The following is a 27337-nucleotide window of genomic DNA, read 5'->3' on the forward strand; positions in this document are numbered from 1 at the left end:
ACAGGAGGCCTGTCAGGAAACCTTTGTTGTGATGTGACTTGGACCAAGGCGGAGGCAGCAGGGAAGGACAAGAAGTTCCATGCTGACTTGCTTTAACTGGATGTGGATGTAAGAGAAGGGACGGACTCAAAGGTGGCTCCCTTGTCTCTGCCCTGGGAACAATCCGAGAACAGACATGCCATTGACTGACATGGGTCAGCTCCAGGAAGCAGATGTGGGGCTGGGAACAGGGGCAGGAGTTTGGGCCTCCCTCTCTGTAGGAACGGCTATGAATACCCAGCATGAACATTTCCTAAATATCCTTTTTCTGTTATTTGACAAGTACTTCCATATTTAGGGCTCCTATTCACATCTACATTCTGTTCTGCCAGTAAAGGTCCAACTTCAGTTTTCCCCACAGTTCTATGTTGGTTTTGTGGTCTACCAGTCCTTCTACCATGATATTTCCCCATAAGGAATATTCTAAGCTCTTCCCTGTCCACAAGGGTTCCTCCTTTGCCTTTTTACTTGTGAAGCACCATCTACCTGCTGGCAGAACGTTGGTGCCTTACACTGTTTGCTGGGAGAGGACACAGGCTGCCAGATTCCCCTTTAGAAGGGTCTTCATTTTTTTGCTTTTAAGTCAGTAAATTTGTAGTGTGTACTTTGGTGTTGCTCATCTGGGGTTGATTTTCCTGAAGATGCAGTGTACCTATTTAATATGGAGAGTCAAGCCATCTTTTATTTTTAGAAAAGTCTTATGAACTTTTGCTATAAATATTTGTTTTCTTCCATGCTCCTCCTCCTCTTCTTCCACTTCTTCTTCTTCTTCTCTTCCTTCATCTCCTCCTCCTCCTCCATCTCCAATTATGGCACCAAAGGATCACCCATCACCTATAACTGATTTTTTAAAACTCATCTGTTCTCATTTTAATATGTTTGATATTTTCTAATTTTTATTCTCTATGTCTTTTTCCTCAACAAAACTTTTTCTCCCTTGAGCTCATTCCAATTTGCCCTTCATGGTGCTATTTACTCTTCCCTTCTGCTCTCCAGTTTTACAAGCTCATGTTTCACTCTTAAGCTCTGGCTTTATAAACAAGCGGTTAGTTCATTCACAGATTTCATGAAAACCATGGCAACATTTTTTCCTGGTGAGATCTCATAACCTGATTTATTTTTCTATTTCTGTCTTCCATTTTCCTGACAGTATCTTTGTTAGATTCTAGCACCCTTTTCAATACTTACCTGTCCCCAGAAAGACATTGCTTTGAATGCATATCTTTCTCCTCCCTTGTCCCTAACTCTCTAATTCTAAAGCTCACACCATACCTTAGTGGAGCCCTTGCGCCCACCTGGCCTGTGCTATTGCTCCCACTGAAGCTGGTCCCCCCACAAGTAACCCTACTGTGCTGCTGCTTGTCAAGATTCCCAGCTGTGGCCCATCTTCCCTTGTCATTCTGCAGGCACCTCTGCCCATACGCATGATTGGCTGCCATTTACAGATTTTACAGTTGGGATGTTAGCTATTTCCTAATTTCAAAGAAAAAGTTGGCATTTTTTGGTATTATTTCTCCCATTTGCTTTTGTGTGGTTCCCAGAAGGAGGAGAAGAAATGCTGGTTTATGCCTTCATCTTTAAATTCAAAATTGTATTGTTTATATGTAAAGCCTCATTAAATTTGGGTTTTGTTTTAGCAAAGAAAGTGAAGTAGGAATCTAAGAGAAAGAGTAGAAGTCATCCATTGGGAGAACGGGCTGTGAGTTCAAACCCCAGCTGCAACACTGTCTGGTTGTATTACTGACTTGCTTAGTCTATGTGAACCAGTTTCCCTGACCATGAAACAGGTAGATAAAGGGATTAATGTGGTAAATTAGTAAGATGATTCATAGAAAGCACGTAATAACGATGTCTGGCAGGCAGCAATTAGTCAATGCATATTATCTGTGGTTGTCATTATCATAACTTACCTGGTTAGCCAACTGTCTTGAAACCATTTAGTGACTAGGCCAACCTTTTCCCACTGACTTAAAATGCTTTGCAGCCATGACAACCTGCAAACACTGACGTCTGCGTTTCAGCCCTCACTCTTTTACACCAAGCTGTCCTCTGGTTCCAGCATCACGCATCTTAGGGTTTCTTCTCTTTCTTCTATAATTTAATATCTGGCATGACAACACTCCCCATCTTATTTTTCTTTTCCAAAAATATTTCATCTTTCTCACATGGATTTTGTTTGCTTCTTTCTTCTTGATGAATAATTTAGTCTAGTAAAATTTTATCAAGTTTCAAAAATCTTATCCTGGGAAATTTGGAGGGTTATAAATTTAAGGATTGACCTGGGGGACATTGACATCATTAGAAAATTGGTGGAGATGTCCCAACCCCACAATCAGTCTCTCTATTCATCCAAATCTTTTTTTCCACTTCTATTAATATGCACAAGCTACTGCCTTCTTTTTGGCTTTCTGGTTGGAAAACTGGTATCTGTAGCCACTGCTTGTTGGCTCTCTGCAGTTCTTATGTCTCACCCTTCTCTTAGCAAGAGGAAGGCTGTCCTTAATTTAGAGGAGTTCCTGTATCTCTAGTATACAGAGAGCCCTCCTTTTCCTGCCTGTTCCTCTCTAGTGGGACGTCCTCCCTCCCTCCTTCCCTGTGTTCTTCCCACTCTCACTTGTAGCACATTCCCACAAGATCCTAGGTTCTCCAACCCCAGTGTTCTCTGAAAGCTCCAGAGAATCTGTTCCCATTTAGTGAAGATACAGTTTTCTTTTTGTCTGCCCTCTGCTACTGTCCCCAGACAAGCTGTTATCACTTTTGCCTCCATTATCCCTTACTCTAGGGCCCCAGAAGCCTCCTCTGCTGCCTCACGTCAACTCATCTACATAATGCTCACTTTGCCCCATAGACTCCTCATAGAACCACATGGATTGATTGTTTCTATTATTTTATTGTTATTATCATCATTATTTGTGTGTATGTGTTATTAGCAAGTGAACTCAAGGCCCATGCTTGCCCCACAGTCTTCTACTACTCTAAGGCACATCCCTAGACCTTTTGACTTTTTTAGTTTGTTTCTCAGATTGGGTCTTGTGCTTTTACCCAGCCCTGGCCTCAAACCGTGTTCATCCTACCTCTGCCTCCCAAGTAACTGGGATGACAGGTGTGTGGCACCATGCCAGGCAACTTGGTTCTTTGGTTGGGAAATCCATGGAAATAAAACCAGATAGTCACAGTAGTTACCTGGATGTTTCTATGGAGGGTGCTCAACTCCAGTTGGAAACTAATGCCATGCTCAACACACCTGTCAAAATGCTCAGGTAACCCTCCCTGTATTCTGCTCCTACTTCAGAGACTTGTCCTGAAACACATTATGGGTCTTGGTCCTGCACACATCTTCTCTCCCACAGTCAAGGTGACATCCCTGGGACTCTCCATAGAGATCCCCATGAGGAATACATGAGAGGTGACAGCCAAAGTCCCCACGAATGTTAACTCTAGGATATGTTTTCAGCCAATACCAATCTCAGACCATAGGTGAGATGACAAGTTTGTCCACTTCTCAGTGGTCAAGAGACAGGTCACACTGTAGACCACTCACTCTCCATTCAAAAGCTAAGTTCAGAAAGGGACAATGACCAAATGACAAATATTCCTTTCAGTGAACTTTTTTTTTGTTTCCCCTTTCAAGAAGCAGGAGACTTCATTTTTAAACAACTCAATGGGGAATCGGTTCATGAGGCCAAGGGGGATGATCCTTCGTTTTCTAGTACTCCAAAGTTCCTTTCAAGAATCTCTTAATCCTGATCCCTGTCTCCTTGCAGGACTCATTTTCCCCAACGTTGGACATAAACTTCCCCTAGGCTTGATGTGCAAGTCATTTACTTAGCTTCGTTTCTTCACCCTTGGGGCCACTCACACTCTGACCCTGAATGCCAGTTGTGTGCCCTTTGCTTTGAAGGTGTGCCCTCTCATCCCTCTTCTGGAATCTGGATCTCTGCCTTGTTCCCCAAGTCTTGCATTGGCCGTTGTTGAGGCCAGTCACCCTCATCCTGGCCTTGCCTTATTGTTTCTGGTGAAGATAACCAGAATCACGCTTCTAGCGGCCAACCTGACCAATGGAGGCCGCTCATCTTGTGTACCACCCTTGCCTGCATGTCTGTCTCACCACTCAGAGCTCCAACTGTGCTGGCTCCAAACCTCTAACTCCTGTGGTTAGACCGTCTCTGAGCCATGGCTTTACTGGAACACAGTGATCCCCACGGTCTTCCCAGCAGTACCTACTCCACCTGTACACCAGTGTGGCACAGGCTACCAGGGCCCACACATTATCCAGTGTCCCTTGTCACCCCCTGAGCCCAACTACATTGTATGAGTTGTGAATTAATCCAGGGAGAGAACACAAAGAATCCAAACAGGATGCCTGTGTATTCTAAGTGGTAAAATAAACCCCATTTGAAAATCCAGTGTTGTCCCTATATACAGCAAAGGTGACTTTGTCTGTGTGCTCCCCAAAGAGGGACAAGAGAACTAAGTAAGCAATGAAGAGTTCTTAGAAAAGGGTGACAAACAGAACACAGAAAGTGAGTGTTCGACATATTGTTTTATTACCTTCCTTTGATGGTAGAAAAAGACATAAAAACATCTGCCTTCCTCTGGGCTAACATAAGTGGTCTCAGCGCCCAGGGAAATGGGAAGTATGTAGCAATCACCCCCATCCTGAATGAGGTCCAACTTGGCCCTTCCTTCCTTTCTCTTCCCCATTCCTCCATCTTTCCTCTTTCTCATTCTAGCAGTCTTCTTTTGGTCAGAGGCCACTCACCAAAAGCAAATGTTTAGGGAGCCCTTGTTCCAGGGAAGTGGTGGCTGAACACCTTGGGTGACAGACACAGCTGCAAGGGCTCCTCACAGTCCCAGTGCAAAGCCATGGTGGCAATGATGTAACTGATTCAGCTGTACTGTCTCTAGTGCCACAGGTCACATTGGCAAATGCTGAATCATGGTCAGTTCATGGTTCAAATTCCTAGTAGTTGATTGAAGAGTCAATGTCCCATTGCTGATAAAAAGCAATTTTTGCACATTAAGTATAGAATCATAGCCATGGCATTAGTGTGCCAAACTAATGGGCTACCAGGTTGTAGCAACTTCTAGCAGACACTAGTCTAGTCCACGGAAGTTTTCTTCACTGGATAGGTTTCTTCAACACAGACATGAAGGAACTAAGGGAAGATGATGGACTTGCACAATTTGCATAACTGTGTGCAGATTTAGGAAGGAAGTCACCTGGCTGTTGTCCCATGTGCTAAGGGGTGTGTTATCAAGAAAGAATTTAATGCAAGAATTTGAAGCATGCAACATTTTTTGAAAAATTGGAAGAAAGCTACCTTTTAAGTCCTTGAGAAATGTAGGAACCATGAGAAGCTGTTCCCATCAGTGGCACTGGCTGCCCTCTAGCACTGAAGCAGTGACTTGTAGAAGTTGTCCCAAAGGTGGCTGATAGCCCTGATGTTTGGCAGGTGCCTGTGCCTAGATGTGCTGCCTCTGAAGGGAAACGATGGCTTCTCCTTCGTTGCTTCCCAATCCTTTTAAAACAATAAAATATAAACCAGAGTCTGGTGACAGAAGAACCAGGAAATGTAGTTTTTAGACTCCTAGCCCTACAATTTAAAGAAAAGTTTAGAAGGAAAGTGGTTGTGATATACATCAAAAGACAGCATCCTACACAAACTGAAGACAATGCAGTTTGTACAGATACCGTAGTAAAGGAAGTGTCTTTCCTTGGGTTTGGGAGCCGCTCTACAGCCTAGAATCAGACAAGTATCTCAGGACCTCTGTTCACTTCTGGGCTCCTCTCTGTGACAGGACTCATCACACACCTCTACCGAGCAAGGGTTCCGTTGCTAGCTACTAAATATTAGCAAGTACAACTGCTGTTACTATTTGTCCTTATTCTCTTCTCTTCTCCCCTTCACCACTATCTTTGCATCTACTCACCAACTATGTTCAGAGAAGAAAAGCCTTCTTCCTGAAGAAGACAAACAAACCCATTCTTCAGGAAAACACCACTCTTTCCATAAGGATAAAAGGGATTGTGACTCTGATTCCTTGGTGAGGAGATAGACTAGCTTTCACCCTTATCATCTGGATGCAAACCAGGGATCACAGAGAGATTCCCCTCCCCTCCCCCTCAACTATTCAATTCTGCTTCAAATTCATCTTACTCCATGCTGCTGAGGACAGACTACTGAATGTGTTCATTGACCAATTTCTGCTTCTACATGTAGGCATTCACAATCTTGTTTTCCTCGATGTAGACAATTAAATCTAAATGGTTGTTCCCACTTCATATATAATGAAGTTAAGGAGGCAGAGAGAGTAAGTCACTTGTCCAGAGACAGTCAGTCAGTCAGAGAGCACTAGAACCTCAGTCTTTTTGTCTCTTGACCAAGCACTCACTCTCCAGCCCAGCAAAAACTTAACAGTGGAAGAAAAGGCGAAACAATTGCCTTATTTGGGCTTGCCTGTGATTTCTAAATCCTTCCCGTGGGCACCTCTGCACAACACGGCACCTACAACCCCCAGAAAGAGGATGGATGGGAGGCAGTGGACAGGGCAGGGGAAGGAGGGGGCGGAGGGAGGACATCATAGCTCTTTGCTGCGTGTTTGCCACACTGTAGGTACTCAGTAATGGAACAATAAATTCCATTTGTGTAAAAAGCAAAGAATACATTTTTATACATATTTAGAACACATTAGGAAGGACAAAGTCTCTCCAGAGAGTGGGTGTGAATAAGACAGCATTTGCTTTTTTTTTTACTGTTCAAATTTTTGACAAAATTTCACAGAATTCTACTGTTCTAAATCCCAGTAGGTAAATTAGTGGACAACTTTAATCAGTTAATTAATTTCATTATTTTTCTAACTCAATCATTCATTTACTTATGTGTTCATTCAGCATCAAGCATTTAAAATCATCTGTGATCTTTCATATGAATTAAGTTTTAAATTATCTATATTATACATGTCTAGTATAATTTTGTGTTTTATACATTTTGGTAACTTCTCTATTCCCAAGGAATGAGCAGATTTAGGAGTAACAATAGTTTTCTTCATTTGTTCTCAGTTTATAATGTATTCAGAAGCTGATATTGATTAAAAAACATATATTTGAAGAGCTAATACAATGTTTTATTATATTTTTAAACTTTTTCATCCCTGATTTTGAATTTCTAATGAATAAGATGAATTTTTAAAACTATCTCTACTTAGAACAATTTCATAATGTTTTATACTTTAGATGAGGAATAAAGAACTAATTCAGGTACGTGTTGCTAGTATACACTCCTTCCAGCTTTAAAATTATCTGACATTCCTACACACCAGTTATCAGCCAACAGGGGCCACAGTCCAATCTCACCCACAACCTGTCTTCATAAGTAATTTCCGAACGCAATCACGCTGTTTGCCTGTGAGCTTCCTATGGCTGTCTTCACACTTCAACAGCAGTGACGACTTGTTGTCAATGAGACTGATGGTCCACTGAGCTCAGTTTTACCATCGAGCCCTTGGCAGAAAAAGGTGACAAGCCACTGTCTGGAAACGCTGGGTATTCCTGTCCATGAACACGCAGAATGCCATGCTCATTGAGGTCTTCTGTAGTCATTCTCAAAACTTTTGTAATTTTCAGTGGATCAATATTGCACCTATTTTGTTAAATTCATCCAAAACATCCCATGTTTTGATGCAAATGTGTTGCCCTTTAATTTCAATTACCAATTGCTTTCCAAGTATATATAAGTAAGATGGACTTTAACTTTTGCAGATGGCTGTTGCATCCCACGACTTTACTAAACTTACTTTATTGTTCTAGCAGCATTGTTTAACTCTTTCTTGCATTACCTACATAATCACGTTGTGACTAAATAAAAATACAGTTTTAGTGTTTTTTATCTACATTAATTTTGTTTCATTTTTCTTACTTGATTTTTGCTGTAATCTTCAGAACAATGTTAAATAAAAAGGGTGATACCAGAAATATAAAGTGAGTGATATATATCTAGGTCTCTTTGGTGGACAGTAATTCATTTTGTCACAATTAAGTATAATGTTAACTGTAAGGTTTCTTGTAGAGCCTTGTACCTTACCAATTTGTTCTGTTCCTACTTCTGTAGTAGATTTTGTCATGAATAGATATTGAATTCTGTAAAGTACCTTATTTTTTTTTCCTATACTTTTTAGAATGCATTGAAGTGATCAAATTATGTTTGGTTTTTGGTCTGTTAAAAGGATGAATTTCATGGACTAATGTTTAAATCTGAAGCAACCTTGCATTCACAGAATCAACTTCATGTGGTCATGGTGTATTTCGATAAGCCTTGGTTGGTAGTTTTGGTTAAGAGTCTCCCTATCTGTGTCACTATGATCTGTGGTTCTCTTTCTTGTAATGTCCTTCTCTTCCCTGTGTGCTTCCTCAGAGGGTCTGTGTGAAATTGGTATTTTCCTTAAATGTTGATAGAATTCACTAGCGAAGCTATCTGAGCTTTGGTGCTCGCTGGGGAAGGCTTTTAACTACTAATTCAATTTATTTAGTAGAGCTAAAAGAATTAGAGTTATCTATTTTTGAGGTGATCGTTGATATTCTAAAGGAATTTATCTATTTAATATAAGTGGTCAAATTTACTGACACAAAATTATTCTTTACATTTCCTATTACCCTTTTAATGTAAGTAGGGGCTGTAAGGAAATGCTTCATTTATTATAATTGCTTATAATTTCTGGGGTTTTTTCTTACTAATGAATTCAACTGGATGTCTCTGTATTCTGTTGTTCTTTTCAAAGAGCAAGATTTTGGTTTTATTGATTTTTTTTTCTACTGTTCTTTATATTTTATCGATTTCAGTTTTCTTTCTTATTATTCTGTTTACTTTGGCTTTTATTTGCACTTGCACTACCTTCTTAAGGAGAATGTTTAGACTGATTTGAGATCTTTTTCCTTTTCTATCACAAGCATTTAATGCTACAAATTTCTATCTAAATATTGCCATAAGCCACATCCCATACATTTTGATGTTTTCTTCATTTTTATTCAACTAAAAAATTCTTTTTAAATATCTCCAGTGGTTTTTCTTTGACTCATGAGTTCTCTAGAAATGCATTGATTAATTTTCAAATATTTAGATGTTTTATAGATATATTTGTTATTGATTTCAATTTTAATTTTAATAGAATATGCTTTGTGTTATTTTCACCTTATAACATTTACTAAAATTTGTATTATGGCTCACAGTAGTATTTCTGTTGATAACTGTCTTAATTTGTTTACGCTGCTGTCACATTACTATGGACTTAGCCAACAAACATTTATTTCTCAGACTTGTGGAGGCTGGAGGGCTGAGATCAGGTGCCAGCATGTCTGATTCTGGGTTGCACACTGCTGAATTCTTGCTGTATTTTCACATGGTAGAAAGAGGGCAGGAGAACTTTTTGGGGTCACTTTTGCAAGGGCACGAATCCCATGCATGAGGACTCCACCCTTATGACTACATACCTCCCAGAGATCCACTTCAAAGTCCCTTCCCATTGGGCATTTCAACATGTGAATTTAGGGGTACACAGACATTTTGCATGCTGCAATGTATGTTCTTGTTAATATATGTCATCATTGACTGTAGCATTCTGTAAGTGTCAATTAAGTCAACTTGATTGACAGTGGTATCGAAGTCTTCAAATATTATTTTTTCTTCCCCTTTCTTTCTCTTTTCTCCTTCTGATAATTACTCACTGTTAGAATGTTGAATAGTTTTTCAGAGATATGGAATGGTCTGTTCTGTTTTTTCTGTTGTTTTGTTTCCTTTGTTTCACTTTGGACAATTTCTGCTGACCTAATTCTTTCATCTGCTATGTCCAGAAGGTTAAGAAAGCCTCTTTATGAGATTTTTCTATTTAATATTGTACTTTTTAGTTCTATTATTTTGTCTGACTCTTTTTATAGTTTTACTATTTTATACAAGCCCCTTTCTCTGTTCATGTACATTAATCATACTTATTGTAAAGTTTCTCTAATAGTTTTCACTTCTCCTGGTAGGGTTCTGTTGACTGTTTCTTCCACGTTCTTTGGCACTTGCTTTTTTGGACATGTCTCATAATTTCTCTTGGATTCTGGCCTTTGCGTGTACAAAGAAGAGTAGAGGCTGGATTGAGCTATTGTTATTTCCAGCGTTTTTCTTTCTATCTACCTTTATGCCTTGATCCCTCCCCTTCATTGTGTGCTGAAGGTGGATTTGTTTGTAAGCTCTTATCTCTTTCCAGGGTTTTTAATTCTTTGCCACTAAGTTTAACTAGTTGCCTATGACTTCTAAGAAAGTATGGTTTTGCAGATGAACAGTCTTTTTCATTGCTAGCACAGGAGTGACATTCTTATCTACATCCTCGGCATAATGGAGCTCTCTTTAGGGTTTTAATTTGAGTTGCCATATGTCCCCTCTCTCACGCAGTTCTATCTTTGTTTTAGTTTCTGCTTTTTTTATTATTAGCATATAATAGTTGTACAGGGAAGATACATCATGACATTTACATATGTGCTTAGAATATATCTTAATTAGATTCACCCCCTCCATCCTGCTCCCTCATCCCCCTCCCTCCTTCTTTGAATAAGTTCAACAAGTTTCATTGTTCTATTTTTATATAAATATACAAAATATATCCATCATACTCACCCTCCTTCACTCCTTCCTTATGCCCTTCCTGCTCCCCCGGTACCCACCATGGACAGCACCTGTTTTACTTTTCTGTTCTATCTTATAGAAGCCATCTGTCCCAGGGATTCTTGTTCTTATTCAATATGAGTAAGAACACAGGCACATTATTCATTTCCATTGTCTCTCCCTGGGGAATCTAGTCAGAAACATGGAAGGGAAGACATAACCAGTGTGTGCCAAGGAGAACTCCAGGGACACCAATGTGCAGATTGAGAGCTGAGTGTAGAGACTGGGGGAAGGGCAGTGTCCCCTTTCAGTGTTCTCAGATGCAGTGTCTGCAATTCCCTGCATGTACATCATGAAGCTCCCAGGTGGGTTCTGGGTCCATGGAGCCAGATGCTTCCCTCTAGAACATACTCTTCAGGGAAAGGTCAGGAAACATCAAATCGACCTTCATCTGCCCATATCCCCCATCTCATCCCTAGACTCCAAGGCCAGAGAAGAGCTAGACTCCTTGGGGAGAGACTTGTAAAGTAAGAATCACTCCTTCTAGCCCTGCCCACCATGGTGGGGTAACCCAAGCCACTGTTTCCCCCAAAATCCCCCAGGACCTCAACCCTCTGGTTTTTTAGTTCTAAAATACTTTCTTCAAGATAGTTTCATGCCTGGAATCCTTGTTGCACAGGTAAGAAGATTGTGGTCAAATTCTAAAAAGCTAGAGACCCTATTTGAAAAATAACTATAACAAAAAGGGCTGGGAGCATGGCCCAGGTGGTAGAGCACCTGCTTAGTGAGTGCAAGATCCCGAGTTCACACCCAGTAGGCATGGACCTCTCAGATGAGTCATATCACATCTATAGTCCTAAGGTCCTAGCATATCCCAGCTGGACCATTCTCTCCTGCACGTGAGCACTCTGAGGGCTCTCTGCCATCTCCACGCAATGGCCTGACAACTTATTTAAATAATGTGAAATGACACTAACAGTGCACTGTGTTTCTCACCTGGAACAAAATCATACCAAGGAAAATCTGCAATGCAGGTATTTCTCTTTGTAGCTTTAGTGGTACACAGAGAGCAAGGACTTCAAATGCCATATCCCTGGAGCACCCCTTGCTTACATCTGCAGAAAGTCTCTGGGAACAGAGGAATTTATTTGGTACCCTGCCTGAGAGATGTCTCCTTCTGTGGTTGTTCTACTCTGACTACTTTGAATAATTTATCAGCTACTTAGCGCTCATCAAGTTTGGCTTTTTATGTAGAAACCATCTGAGACTTTGAAATACTGTCATTTTAAATAAATGTGTTTCTCTCTAAACAAGAATTTCAATGTCGGAGGAAAAACCTGCCTCTCTTTATAGTCTGGGTGAACTTGAGCTCACTGCATCCCATGTTTACTCATGTTTGCATCATGGTTCCTTTTGTCATTCTCTCGCAGGTGCTGGGGTTCCCCAGTTCCAGCCAATTGCCCTGAATGGCCGAATCCAGGTCCTCAGCAATGGGTCACTGTTGATCAAGCACGTAGTGGAGGAAGACAGCGGCTACTATCTCTGCAAGGTCAGCAACGATGTGGGCGCAGACGTCAGCAAGTCCATGTACCTCACGGTGAAAAGTAAGGAAGACCAACGCTTCGTTTACCTACTTAGGTCTCTGGGGGCTTAGCTTTCAAATGGTCTCCATGCAGACCTGTTTCAAAGCAAAACAAAACAAAAGGACCCATGGCTTCGCTGTAGCAAGGGTTTCAAATTTTTGTGTTCCTAGAAGAATAATTAAGAGGGTAGAAAGCATCCATCCAGTTGTCAGCAGGGCTCCTGGGACCCCTCCCTTCTGATTTGGAGCCAATTTCTCCCTTGAGTTGCCGCTGCCGTGAGCAGCCCAAGGCTTTGGGCAACCCTTTGCACCTGTATATCTGTCTTACTGATTTTACTGTTGAAAATTCCAATCTGTGGTTTTATGTGTAATCTTTACAGAAGCCTTTTCCTTGCATTTTATTATTTGCACAATAGCTTATGCATAGATTTCCTTCTTCAGATGATTATAATCAAATAACTGGACACCTTATTTCCATGACAGGGCTTGGCTCTGTGATTAGGGCCTCTACTGCTGTCCCAGTGGATAGGAAAGGTCTCATCACAGAGAAATGCTTTCCACAGAATGCAAAGTTGACCATCTTTAGCCAAGTCCTGCTTTTTAACAAATGATAGATTGTGCATCTAGTTGACAGTGATTGGTTTGTGTCCCCTTATAAATAGGTTTCTATTGCATAAACATTGGTTTCTTCTCAACTAAAAGGCTTTGTTCATGCTTCCTTGGTTTAAATTTTTTTTTAATTCTGCTATTGATAGTTTAGAAATATCCCTACTATATTGTTATAAGGAAGACTGGATTTTAAGAGTGAATTTCACTGATGCGTGTGTGTATGTGTGTAATCCGATGGCTAGCTACACACAATAGTATCCAGTTACACACAACAGTATGCAGTTACACACAATTGTATCCAGTTACACACAATAGTATCCATCCTAAATTTCTGGCTTCTCAACTCTATTCTCTGGAGGAACTGATTTACAAGAATCTGAAGACAAATTGTGTCTTAAATCTAAGGCTGACCCTATTATTGTTAAAAGTTATAAACTGGTGAAATATTAAGAACCAAGAGCTAAGGACCAATATTGGTCAATGTTCTATCTTTTCCCAACAAAAGGAATATATTCTACAGTTACTTTAATATATCTACATTTGTAAGACATTTTGATTCCATTAATCTATGTATCTAGAACCTAATACAAGGACCTAAGAAGGATATAAAGTCAATCAACCATGGTTCTTAGCCTCATGAATGAAAGAGCTTCTGTTTTGGAAGGAGCAGTAATAAGATGAGGAGACAGGGACTAAGTATAATTTAGGCTGAAGAGGGTCATGTGTCATATCTGTGACCTTCAGAGGCTGGAACCTTGGCTTGACAATATTAGGGGGAAAATCATGGGAAAAGATCTTGAAGAAAGACAGAATTTTAAAATACAGTTCTCTCCCACACGCCCTCCCTCCATACTTGTGAACTAAGTACCAGTAGTAGAACCTCGGAGAGTGACAGCAAAGATGGCATGGTGCCTGCCCTTCCTCAGCCTCCTCTGAGGACAACTGAGCATCCTTGTGTACAACTCACACCTTGCACACAGTACGGTTGCCACCACAGAGTACATAACAGCACAGGAACACTTACCACGTGGGATTTCCACTTGCTAGTGAATCAGTGATAATATGAGGTAGGCTGAATGTGTCCCCCTCAAGTTCCTGTGTTGAAATCCTAATCCCAGTGTGAGGGAATTAGAAGATGAAACTTGGGGAGGTGAATAGGTCGTGAGGGCAGAGCCCTCCTGAATAGGATTAGGGCACTGATGAAAGAGACCTCAGAGAGAGCCCTCTTACCTCTTGTGAGATATCTCAAGAAGTGGGCAGCCTTCTGCCAGAAGAAGAAGGCCTTTGCCAGAATCCAACCATGCTGCCACTGGATCTTAAACTTCCAGCCTCCAGAACTGTGAAAATAAATGTCTACTGTGGAAAAGTTGCCCAGCTTATAGCCTTTTGTTATAGCAACTGGAGCTAAGGCAGGATAAAACCTGTCACTGGATTTTGGTCTTGGGAAAAAGAGAGCTATCAAGAGGTCAGGGTGTTGCCACTGGTTAAGGAGTGTCACAGAAAGAGGGAACAGAAAGCATGCACAAGAAATTAACAAGTTGGGTGTGGTGGTTTTGCCATCCCAGGGGTTCTGTGGGTGATTCAGGTTCTTGGTGAATCAAACAAAGAATTAGACAAAATGCACAGAAGTGGCAAGCAAAGTGTGGATTTATTGCAAGCAGAAATACACTCCCAGGGGAGAAGGGAGCAGGCCTGAGTGAAACAGCTCAAGGCCCTGATTTTTCTGATTGTGTTTAATTTAAGGCCAAAGCTGGGGCTTAGGGGAAGAAAAGGGGGGCTAAAAGAGACATCCTCTTCTGATTGGCAGCTTTGATTGACAAGAATGTTATGTAACTTGTTTTTGACCTTGCATGTCCCTACCCATAATGCATCCTGTTATAATTGCAGTCACAAGATGCAAATGTATGTAGCTTTAAGTGGGAGCGGGGTGGTGGGGGGGTGTCTCCATAGGTCATCTGAGGACAAGTTCCCCAGCCCTTAGCACATGCACTCATTTTGGGAGATGACCACAAAAAGGAGGTTCCAAGGACCTTCCCAACCAGATGCTTCCTGAAGGCATGAACTAAGGCAGAACTTGGATTAGCACTCATTTACCCATTTTGGTCAATCTACACTTCCCTATCCTCTTGACTCAGTGGTGCATGACTGCAATTCCAGCTGAGGCAGAGGACTGTGAGCAGAGCCTGTCTCAAAAAACCAAAACAACAATAGTAATTATAATAATTAATGATAAAAAGAAAGGAACAGATCCAGGCAAAGGGAGCTCTGCTTGAATGCTATGGAGGAGATCAGAGAGGGAAAGGTTTAAAATGAGCACACTGCAAAGAAAAGTGACTCTTAGAGTCAGCCACATTTTGGGTTCTCTGAACCAATGAGTGATTAATAGTGAGGGGCACTGAAGTTAGTTAATTTTAGTTTCAATAACCCATGGCTGGCTTCATAAGCTAGTGCAGCTTCAAACTTCTGGTGTATTTTGAAAAGGAAAAAATCGTTGAAGCAAATAGCAGCATGAAGAAAGGATACATACTTGCTCAAATAGCAACATTAAAGAAAACTAGAAAACACAGGATGACCTTGGCTTCTTCTTCTTGTCCTTTGACCCGGCTGTCAAGTGTGTAAAACCAACACTCTGAGGTTTGCATATAGCAGTGGAAAGTCTGCCTAGGGAAGGAGCAGTGGGCGTGGTTTTCAGCTGGTTGCCAAGGTGCTGCCCATTTATCTCCTGACCAATCAGATGTTGCCCCATCAGTGGGGTAGGATTACATTTGCCTCCAGCATCTCAGACTGTCCTAGAGGAAGGCTTACCAGGCTTCTATCTGGCACAATTTTCCTAAAATTTCCTTTTTATTTCTTGAGGAAATGGAGGGATATACATGAAAACGCACACAACATGTACAAACCCACGGCTAGGATAAGAAAAGAAAGAACATAATGTCATTATCCTTCACTTTAATCTCTTAATAAGTCCTTACAGTCACAGGCACCTACACTCATGCATGCACCCACAGCAACCACTACAAATGAACAAGTGAACAATGGACCACAACTGCTTCTCCAAATGCAGCAGGGCAGAAGGAGAGCAAAACAGGGTCCTCCCCTACCCCAGCCAATCCCTGGAGAAAATATTACCTTGAATTACTTTAAAAAGTGTAAGGAAGACACCTTCCCTTCTCACCAAACTGTTGGATATAGTCATTTATTCACTAAAGAATTTCTCAGTGTTGCAGACTTTGTTACATAAAGGGGTGCCAAGTCTACTTTGAGGTGGCTATTTTGACTGCCTCCAAGTAGTAGTACCCAAAAGAACTGCATCCCAGAAATAAAAGGGATTGGGAATTTCTGCTTGCCCATGAAGTGAGCACATCAAACTCCAGAAGGTAGAGCTGGAGGAGGGAAGAGGAATGGCGGAACCAACATGGGCCTCCATGGTGCCGTGCATGAGTCTACAACTGCACCTCAAAGCCCTGGACTCTCCGCCAGCTTCTTCTACATGTGAGTCATGTGGCTTTGGACCAAATGCTCTTCCCCTCTGAACTTGTCTAATAGGAAGAATTCTGCCATCCTTGCAAGGTTATCATAAAAATGAAATGAAATGGGATAAGGCCTGTGTTAACTCATGGTACAACGTGAGGCACTTTGGACATACTTATGAGGAATGAGTGAGTGAGTCTGTGGGTTAGAAGGAGAAACCAATAACTGTTGTCTGCAAACAGGAGCCCTGGAGAGAGAAGGAAACATCAAGTTGTATGTTTAACGTTGTATGCTTGTTGTGTGTATAGATATGCCTTGCAGTGATGGAAGTGTGTCGTTTATATGTGCCATGCAGGTTATATGCACACCATATAATGGCTTGCATGTTATAGTTGTAGAGAAAGGTAAAACATATCATGATTTTCTAGAAGCAAAAGCGTTTGAGAAAATCATTCTAGAAAAGAAAATTAAAATGGCATAGGGTAGAAAAAAAGAAGAGGAAACAAGACTTCCATGCTCCACAGAGAGAGATTTCATCATGTATGTTATGCTGGCCCAAAGATCAGCTCTGGAACAAAGAGGCCAGAATGGTGCCCCTGGAATTCTGGGGCCACCCCTTCTTCTAACCCTGATTGTTTAAGGATTCAAAGTAGCTGGACACTGCCAACTGGAAAAAACAGTTGGATAGAAAGGAGCAAGCCAAGTATGCTCCCTCTTCTGTAAGTCTTATTTTAAAAAGTGGGCTGCAGGGGCTGACAGAGTGGCTCAAATGGAAAGTGCCTGCCTAGTAAGCATGAGACCCTGAGTTCAAACCCCAATACTGCAAACAAAACAAAACAGGGGACTGCAAATACTCTAAATGCAACACAGGAGACCAGGCAATGTGAGGATGGAGGAGGCTGCCCAGAAGGGGACTGTTGGCTCCCACATGGCTGGTGCTGGGCCTCAAATATATCTGGAAATCCTAGACCTGCTATTGGGGGCTCGTGGTAGGAAGCTGGGAGCAGGCACCGGCTAGTCTCCTGCATGAGAAATTTTCTAACTTCTTTCAAAGGCAGATCAACAAAACCAATGCATTTTAACAATAAACACCATGCCCACCTTTTGTTTGGAGCCAGACACCAGGCAGCTGTGGGCAGAGAAGAACACTGACAAATCCTGTGGAAGTCATGGAAAGCAATCGAGAGGATGGAAGATTAATCCCTGCCCATCCTTCCAACACCGCTGCTCTGTCTGCTTCTGAGCCCATTCCACCATCTCCATTCTAGTATGTCTCTACTCCAATCCTCCCAGCATCAGGGAAGCAAGCCTGAGGGAGAGCCTGGGAGCCTTGGATACAGAACAGAAGCAGCCAGAGAGCTCCACTTTTGGTCCTGCTTGGGTTCTGCTGCCCAAGCTGCCCCAACCCTGGCTGGCAGGGGCTGAGGAGCAAAGCATGGCACTAGAGTGGACCTCTTCTGCCACACCTGGAGCCACTTGGAGTCTGGTAGTTCCCAAAGCTACCAGAACTCTGAAATGGATGAACCACCTCTTGTTGTTCTTAGGTGCTAAAATTGCGTCCTCCCCCTCCAATTTTCTGCCCATTTATGTGGAGGACTGTGTGTTTTGAGAAGCAAAACACTGTTGAGTGTGGATGTGTAGCCCAGGATGAACAAGCAGCTCTTTTGTGTGCCGCTCTGTGTCAGTTCTTTCTGATCCCCACATGCTGCATAAAAAACGCATCTATTATCAAATAGAGGCGGGCACTTCCCTGAAGAGTCAGTTACTCTCAGGATCTGATGAGGCCCTGGGAGCAACCCACAGGCTGCAGCACAGCCAGCACTGCCTCCTCCTTTCTTCCTGTTCAACCTGGGTAGGTGTGTAGGTCCCCATGATGTCAGAGTGTGTGTGTGCTCCAGTTTGTGCTCACATCACCTCACTCTGCTTCCATCAGAAGAGTGGGGGGGAGGGAGGAGCTGGCCATTTCCAGATGGATCTATGTAGTGTGACAACTTCTGAAGTTCTGCCACACCTACGTAGGTGTGTTAAGCTGGACATACAGCCTCCTGTCCGTGCCTGGATGTCCTTCAGTCTCTGTTACTTCCTCCCTTACCTCTGCTCCTGAGAAACTCAGATCTCCCCCATAACACCTAGTGTCTAAATCAGAGTCTCCTTCCCTGGCCCTTGCTCTGTGGTACTTTTAGGAGAAGCAGCAGCCCAAACCCAAGCTGCCTCCCACTGAAGTAGCAGCCTCCTTGTGTCAATTTACTATGGTCATGCTGATGGGTTTCCCTGTACGCTGTGGTCAGGCCATACTGGATGCTCTTTCGTTTGCACTTATAGAGGAAGTTTGAAGCAAGTTTGGAAGCAGAAGGCTATTACTTATTTTTATTATTCTTCCTTAAAATTACAAGGTAGCCCGACAGAATCTTGAGAGCCTGGCATAGTCTTCCCACTGCTCTAAGTTACAGCTTCCTTGGTGCCCAAACCTTGACTGCGAGCCCCAGTCATCTCGGGATGTCCTGTGAAGAGCCTTGGGCATCAAGTGCACACTGTGTGTATTAGGAAGAAACTGTATTCTTCCTGATGCCCTCAAAGAGTCTGTGATGCACAGAAGGTTGGGAACCCCTACTCTAGAGTGTCACACCTGGGTGGCCTGGAACAGACTCCACATATGTTTTCCATGTGGTGTATTGCACAGCCCTGGACTGAAAGAATGAGGCACACAAAGATGTGAGTAGAAGGATAGGAGAGGAGTGGGTGGCCATAAATCAGGCAAAGGTCCAGGCTTTACTGAGAAAAAGGTTTTAATTTCATTACCATTGCTTCATGTCTGCACTCCACAGCAGCCTTGGGGCATGTGTGGCAGAAGGGAATGGAAGCCCTCTGGCACTTTGGCCCTGCTTGCCCTGGACTCCTAGCTTGTCCCCACCCTCCCTCCAAGCCTCTGTATAGCAGACAGTGTGACAGTGACTCTCTCATGGTGGGGATGGGGGTGGCAGGTAGCTGTAAAGATAACATGAAGTGCTACAAATCACTTAGCAAAATGCTTACATAAAACAGGGACAGAATAACATCAGCAACTGTTGAGATAGAGGTGGGTATGGCTGTCAGCACCATCATCTGTCATTATTAGTCCTGAATTACAGTGAGTGTAAGGCCCTCCCCCAAAAAAGACACATCAGCACCTGTAACAGAATACAAGAGGTTCCCACTTTGAAAAGTCCCACTTTACATATCTTCCTATACTCTGAGTCTACCTGCCCCACCCCCATTTATTGCACACATGTGCAGACGTGTACCTGTCACCCTTCTCAAGGACGGCCCTCTGTACTGAAATGTCTGGGTGGGGAAGCACAAGATGGAGAGAGGCAGGGACACAGCGCAGCGTGGGGACAGCTCTTGCACGTGGACGCTCCTTCCCGATAGGGTATCCTATCCTCCACTTTGGCTTTGCATTGCACTCCTAAGTCAGCCTACAGTTCTTCCAGCTAAGGATTCTTTGAGGTTATTAGTCAGAATTCGTAAAATGATCCTGTCAGTGTTAACATGCTGAAGCGCCAGCCCCTTGTACCTCAGTGACCACATCTGGAAATGTAATTCATTAAAATGAGATTTTTCTACAGTAGGTTGGGCCTCTTGGTGTCCTTATAAAAAGGGGAAGTTTGGCACAATGACAGATTGGAGTAGTGCTTCCGAAGAGCAAGGGGAGATGGATGAGGTCAGGAAGGAGTCTTACTGAGAGGCTTTAGAGGGAGCACAGTCCCACCGACAAGTTGACATTGAGCTCCTTGTCACACAACTATAAGCAAAGGTGTTTCGCTGTTTTAAGCCATAGTCTGTGGCACTTTTTAAGACAGACCCAAGATAGTCATATGTTCATTGAAACAGAGCCATTTGCAGTCTGGTGTTTGAGGAAAGCTCACTATAAACGGATCACCTGCCCGGCAGGTGACTCACAATCTGCGTCTACCCGGGCTGAGCCAGTCACAGGAATTACGTCCAGTCCCTTTGAGCATAATTGGTTTAAGGAAGAGCACATGACCTGTTGTGGGCCAATGGCACGTGAGAATACATGGTACACATTTCTGGAAAATATTTCTTTATTCTTATTAAGACACTCTGCAAGGTTGTTCTTTTCTGGTTCTTGATCCGGCAGTGTCTGCTGGTGACACCTTGAGTATTGTCAACAGTTTTTGGTATCGTCCTAAGGAAAAATCAATGCACAGAGGAAGGTAGAATCAAGAACACTCGGAAGGGGAGTGGTGCCTGAGGTAGCACAGGAAGCCCCTGCCTCTGAGCTTATTCTTGTCTAAGGTGACTGTTACACTTCTGCAGTGCTATCTAAGCTGATGTAGGTCTAAACTATGTATCCAGATGGATCCAAGCTGTATAGGTAAGGAGAGAGTAACATTGCTAACTAATGGAAGGTGATTCTCCCCTAGTGCTCCCCTTGGTGCATCAGACTGAAGGGAATAACTCTGAGGTAGTAAAGAGTTTTATTGGGCTGAGAAACTCTAGGGATTTATACAGCCTGGTGTTTTGTGTTTGATCTATGGGCAGATCTATGGGGTGGGGTGGGGTGGGATCCATAGCTGAGAGTTCACAGCAACTCATAGCCTTAGGGTCAGCCAGATGTACCTCTTTCTTCTCTTCATTTTTCTCCTTCTCCTGTTCCTCATTCTTTTCTCCTGCTTTCTACTCCTTTTCCTTCTTCCTTGTTTTTTCAGACCCTCTTCTGCCCAGTAGCTGAAGACTTGTTTTTGCCTGTCGAGGGTAATCTCAGCAACTGCAAGGTTTCTGTTGATTTAAGGCCCTCCACCTCCTCATCTTCTCCTGTGAGTGTCAGTATTGATTTTCCAAGTCCTCGATCAGCTGTCACCAACCATGCTGTGTCCTGAGAAGCCTGCATGCACACCTGGCCCTGGGCTTCCTGGTCACTGCCTCCCTGCTTCTGGTCTTCTGATTACCCCTGGTCAAATGGACCAGCTGGCCATTCAGCAGCATTCATCGAGCTCCCCCTAGTGTCAGGGAGTGTTCTAGACCCTGCATTCTTTGAAAAAGACAGTCTTAGCTTACTCACTTTTGGAGAGGAGGGCCCACACATAGGTGTGCACAACACAAAGTCTGGCAGAGAATAGAAAGAAGGGGGGAAGTGAGGTGTACATTTGTCTCAGAGCATTTCAGGCAAATGGAACAGCAAGTGCAAAGTCCCAAGGTAGAAATCAGTTATGTTTGGGGGTGGGGGGCAGGCAGTGAGGTCACCATTTTGGAATATGTATATATCTGGGTATATGTGCACAGATGTGTATGTGTGTATATGTACACACAATACAGATTTTAAGTTGTCTGTGGAAAGTTCTTTGCCATTACTACAATTCTGAATAACTTAATCCTACTTAATGGTGTTTTGAACTCTAGGCTTAGAAGTATCAATGTTAACAAATGTAACAATTTTCCTTTAGGATTCTCCATTTTTCCTTTTTTGTGCCATTTTAACGTTATTCTCTGTCCCAGTGTTTACAGCATTAATATTAAATATTTGTCATTTTACTCTTTAGTATCTAAGAAGTCTATTGTGATAAAAATGTGTAAAAGCTACTATATATTTTCCACATATGGTTAATTAGTCATTCAAACATCATTTTGTGAACAGCCAGCCCATTCTAATTTTTGGAAATGTCAATTTTCAGGAATAATATTTAAGAAAATGGGCTCTTGAAAAAAACTTGGTTAGTGTTGCGAATTACTAGCTGCGTACCCTTGGCAAGACATACAACCTCTCAACCTCTCTGTGCCTTGAATATTTAATTCTCAAATCATCTCAGAGTACTTTTATAGGGCTTTAATGAATTAATAAAAAATATTAATTTCCCAGAACAAAGTAATGATGATGGGTCCCCCCTCACATCATATACAAAAAACTAACTTAAAACCAACTATCAGGCTACACATGAGCTAAAGCTATAAAACTCTTCAAAGAAAATATTAAAATAAGCTTTTGTGTCCGTGAGGGAGGCAGTGGTTCCTTAGCTAAGATGTCAACAGCGTGAGTGACCAAAGGAAGAGCACGATTTGCACTTTGTATATATTAAAACATCTCATGCCTCAAGAAAATGGAAAGTCATTCTGGAGAAAGGGTCAAAAGATTATAAATCACGTTTGCTAGGAGAGTTATACCCAGGACATTTAAAACTCAGCGATAGAAATACTGACAAGTCAATTTAAGAATGGATAAATGATTTGAAAAGACATTCATCTAAGGAAGATATCAACGGTCAGCAAGTACACAAAACAACACTCGACATCATCACTCAGCAGTGAGACCACAGTGAGATACACCACACTCACTAACATGGCTAAAGAATGATATCGAATTAAATTAAACTTTGAAAGATAGGCAGCAAGCATGGGAGAGGGTGTGGGGAAGCTGAAGCCCTCACACACTAATGGTGGCCTATGGGATTGCGTGGCCACTTCAGACAAGTTTGTCAACATCTCCAAAAGTCGGACGAGAGTTACGTGTGACCTGACAATGCAGCTCCTATGTATGTACTCAAAAGAATGCACCCACCCAGAAACTTGCACCTCAATGTCTGCAGCAGCAGTAGCCCTACAAGTGAACGAATGGATTTAAAAATGTGATAACATACAATGGAATTTGACAAATGTAACAGTGACACATGGTCGAATGTTGAAAACACTGTACTCAGTGAAAAACGACCTTATGTCATATGGCTGTTATACAAGATGATTCTATTTATACAAAATGTTTAAATAGGCAAATCCATGGAGACAAAAAGGAGGTTAGTGATTGCCAGGGGCTGGCAGAAGGGGGCAGTGGTGAGCAACTGCTATTGAGAGCAATGAGGTTTCGTTTGAGCTGATAAAATGTTCTGGAATTAGTGGTAATAGTTACACAACCCTGCGAATACACTAAAAGCTAGTAAGCTGTATGCTATAAAACATTGACTTTCTGTTATGTGAATTACACCCCAGTAAGGCTACTTTAAAATATAGTTGGAAAATATTTAGCAAATCCCTAGCAGGGCTGTGTAATAGCTCTGAACAGTTTGGGTTATTCATGATTGTCTACTCTTGGACGCCTGGTTATATTTGAATGTTTCTGATGGCCAATAACAAGAAGGCTCTCTGATGAACAGATTAGTTTCAGCAATAGCAAGACTGTTCTTTCATTCATTCAAGAAACATTTGCTGAGTTCCTACCAGGTGCACAGCACAGTACTAGGGACACTCAATCAATCATCTGAGCTGGGATCCCCTAACTGCTGTCCTCTCCCCTTGTTTCTGTGACTTGTTTCTGTTCAGTGCACACCCACAAGGGAACATTGGACTCATTCTTGTCACGCTTCAGGGGACCAATGGGGATAAGATGGTGTCAGAAAGTATACAGTCTGTCCTTGGGCTTGTCTTAGAAGTTTTGGGGGAAGGTTTGATGAAGTACTGTTAGCACTGGATCCAATGCTGGCAGGAGTGGGGGTAATTCTAAGATTGGGTATTTTAATTGTTCTTATCCATTAGAGGGAGGAATGACACCAGGCTAGAACCAGGTGGGTAAAAATGTGGTTGTCACCTGGGATATCCAGGACAGTAGACATGTGGGCATGTTTGTGCTTAGTTTGGGCAACATTCGTGTTATTGTCTACGTGCAAACCTGTTAATAGAAAAGCCTTGCTTTTGTCTCCATCCATCTTGGCCAGACAGTGGTCTTGCCTGATGTTGGTGTTTTCTGACATCATTTGTATTCGATAAGAGAACACCAAAACCCAGGTGGGGGCTCCCAGCCTGCTTCTGGATGCCAGCGTGTCCCTTTCCTCTCTCTTGTTTCTCTTAAGCATTGTGATCACGTCAATGGCTTCAGCACAATTTCTCTTGAAAAAGGTGCAGGAGATAAAGCAGAGTTTTGTGTCACCTTAACTGAAGCAGAATGGCTCCATAAGAATGTTGTCTCTAGGGGTCACTAGAGCCATTTTAGGCAAGCTCAGCTGAGCAGAGCCACTGAGTCACCTGCTCCGCCACGGCTGTGTGGGAAGGTGCATGGAAATGCGCGTCTGGAAAGGTGAACTTGGCGCATTCCCTCTGGTAATTTATTCTGTGTCAAGTGCAGGTACCTGGGCTGTGGTGCTCACTTTTCTCTTGAGGACGCCCAGGGGTGACCCTCTGCAGGGACGATTGGGACTGCTCACGTTAGGAACGTCCAGAGACAACACCTCAGCGCAGAGTTGCTGATGACCATTTGTAATGTGTGGCAGGTCATGGCAGGGTGCCCACGGCTGTCGGGGTAGGGACCAGCCATCTGCTGTCTGAAGTTCTGCCATGGCTGAGGTGGAGGCAGGGATGGGGCAGTGGACCTTGCAGTATGCTCTCTCCAACCTATTCCTTTAGATTCCCACACACTTCAGCCAACAGGTTCCAACTATCTCAGGTAGACAGTCACATTTTTGTGTATATCCATTTACCTACTGATTTTAAGACCTGTGTAGAAGAGTATAGCTCATATATAGGCATTAAGGACTCCACTTTCCAAAGCTGGGTGAGCAGAGCTGGTCACCTGGGTTTTAAATCATACCAGGCACCAGAACTGTGACTTTAATGGTCAGGATGATGTGTTATAAAACCTGAAGGGCTATGCAGGATTTTATACACATGGCAGAAACATTCGTTGGAAAAAAGACTGACTGAATATTCTCTTTCTAAAGAGAACTACAGAAAGTACTCAGCTGACTCTGGTTTTCATCTTTGTGTTAGTATGTTTTCCATTACTATGATGCAATACTCGTTGCTGAGCAGCTTATAAAGAAAAGAGGCATATTTAGTTCACAACATGATACTGCCTCTGATGAGGGTCCCTAGGTTGCACCACATCACGGCAAAGTCATCATGGTAGGAGCATACACAAAAGGGAGAGATCACTTGACAAGGCAGAAAGCCAGACAGACCAGGGAGGGGACAGGCTTGTGCTTGTATAATAACCCTTTTGTGAGAATTAATCCCAGTTCCTTCCACAGTCAGTGTCCCCAGTGACCCAAAGACCTTCCATTGGGCTTGACCTCTTAAAGGTTCTACCATCACACTGAGGACCAACCTTCCAACACATGAGCTCATCACTCACATGGGCGTGGGGACAAACCACATCCAAACCATAGCAGTCTTCTCTAGAAGGGAGGGAAATAGTGCTTTTATGGTCCAGAGAGATGCAGTCTTCTGGTGTCCCAACTCTCATATCTGTGGGGAACATGGGATCTGCTCCACACCAGGAAGTCACTGTCTTGCTTTCTTCCCTTATTACATGGCTTCTATTCTTGCTCAGCTTGTAGTCTTCGTTGATAGCAATGCGGGAGGGAGCCAAGCTCATTCCAGGACGAAGCACAGCCAGTGCAAAAGTTGAGAGGCAATAGCAGCCTGCTGTGTTCCTCTAATACTGCTGCTGGAGTGTGAGGAAGAGGGATGAAGTCCTTGGAGCTGGCGAGGGCCTGGAATTGCATTGTGGGTGAGAAGCCAGCCTCTTTATTTTTCTTTTTTCCTAATGGGCTTATTCATATATGTCACCTTTTTAAAATAAAACGAAATCACATACTACACTGGCTGTTCCAGTTGACATTCTCTCATGATCATCCTCATGGGTAAACATGCATGCCCCATCTTAGTCTTTGTAAGGGGTGTGTACTATTTCACTGTAGGGTTAGGCACTGTTTTTGTGACTGTGACTCTTATTGGGCACTCAGCTCAGAAGCAATTTCAGTGGTACATCCTTAGAGAACAGACTTTCTGGACTGTGTAAGTAGGTGGTTCCAGCCTGTGCTTACAGTAGGAAGGGGAGGAAAAAAGAAAGGTGACACCAGCACAGAAGACCCTAAAGGAGATGTTTGGGAATGTATATTTTCAGGTTTTCATCACTTCTCTGCTTTCCATATACTGCTGATTCCTGCTAGAAAGCAGCGTTTCCCCTTCTCCACCCCACTTCTTGAGATGCAGGTGAAATGTCAAGTAGATTTGATTCAGAAGGCGCCATAGTTAGAAAATGGACACAAAGTCCAGATAATGCTTTGCAATTCTGAGTCTGTAGCCACACTTTGGCACTGTGAAGACGGAAAGGAGAGCACTTTTACTTAAACCTAGTTAACAGTGCAATGAGTGGGCACAGTTGCTTCTGCAGGAAGAAGAAAAGAAGAGCATTTAGTGGTGACAACTGTTACCAAGCTCCTGGTACCATGATTGTTGTCCTTACTGTCACATCGTGCAGCCACTGCTGTATTACCTTTGCCATGTGTTGAAGGATGGAGAAGAAGCAAGTGTAAGAACATAAAAATGGTGTTTGGAGGCCCGCATTGTCTCCACCATTACTTCCTGAGACCTCAGATACACCACTGTGAAATTACTCCTGCAACTGTAAAAACTGAAATTGCAATCATCCTAAGTGAATCGATTCTGACATTGCAATCCTCTCCTCCCAGGTCATCTCTGTAAAGGGCTGAGGGTTCTATATTTAAAAAAAAAAAAAAGCACAGCCAAGGAGAGAGAGAGGTGCTAGGAAGTGGATTTTGTATGTGTGCGTGGGTGTAGGGGTGTGTGTGTGTGTGTTGACAAGAGGTGGATTTGTGATGATTAAATTTTTGGTGTCAACTTGGCCAGGCATGGTACTCAGATATTTGGTCAAGTACCAGCCTAGATATCACTGTGAAGGTATTCCTTACATGTGATTAGTATTTAAATCTGTAGATTCTGAATAAAGTAGATCACATTCCATAATAGAGGTAGGCTTCATCCTTTGAAGAAAACAGACTGAAGTCCCTGGAGAAGACAGAATCCTGCCGGGAACACCCTGGATTTGAGCTATGTCAACTCTTCTCTGGGTCTCCAGCCTGCCAACCTGCCTAACCCATTCCAGAATTGCCCGCCCCCCAGTCACAGGCACCACTGCCTGAACATAAATTGAGTTCCTTCTCTCTTTCATTCTTTTCCTCACTGCCCATTCTGTTCCCTCTTTTTCTCT

At 42.8% G+C, this 27337-nt stretch overlaps 1 protein-coding gene across 5 annotated transcripts in view; it reads left to right on the top strand.

Moving 5' to 3' along the window:
- The window catches only part of Dscam (DS cell adhesion molecule), a 657480-nt gene that overhangs the window by 446861 nt on the left and 183282 nt on the right, over positions 1–27337 (top strand). For all 5 annotated transcript variants that reach the window (XM_074072614.1, XM_074072617.1, XM_074072616.1 and 2 more), the window contains exon 11: positions 12113–12286. In XM_074072614.1, the coding sequence (XP_073928715.1) occupies positions 12113–12286 (174 nt within the window). The remainder of the gene's footprint in view (positions 1–12112; positions 12287–27337) is intronic.

The sequence above is a fragment of the Castor canadensis genome, chromosome 5, assembly GCF_047511655.1.
Source record: "Castor canadensis chromosome 5, mCasCan1.hap1v2, whole genome shotgun sequence".
Taxonomy (NCBI): domain Eukaryota; kingdom Metazoa; phylum Chordata; class Mammalia; order Rodentia; family Castoridae; genus Castor; species Castor canadensis.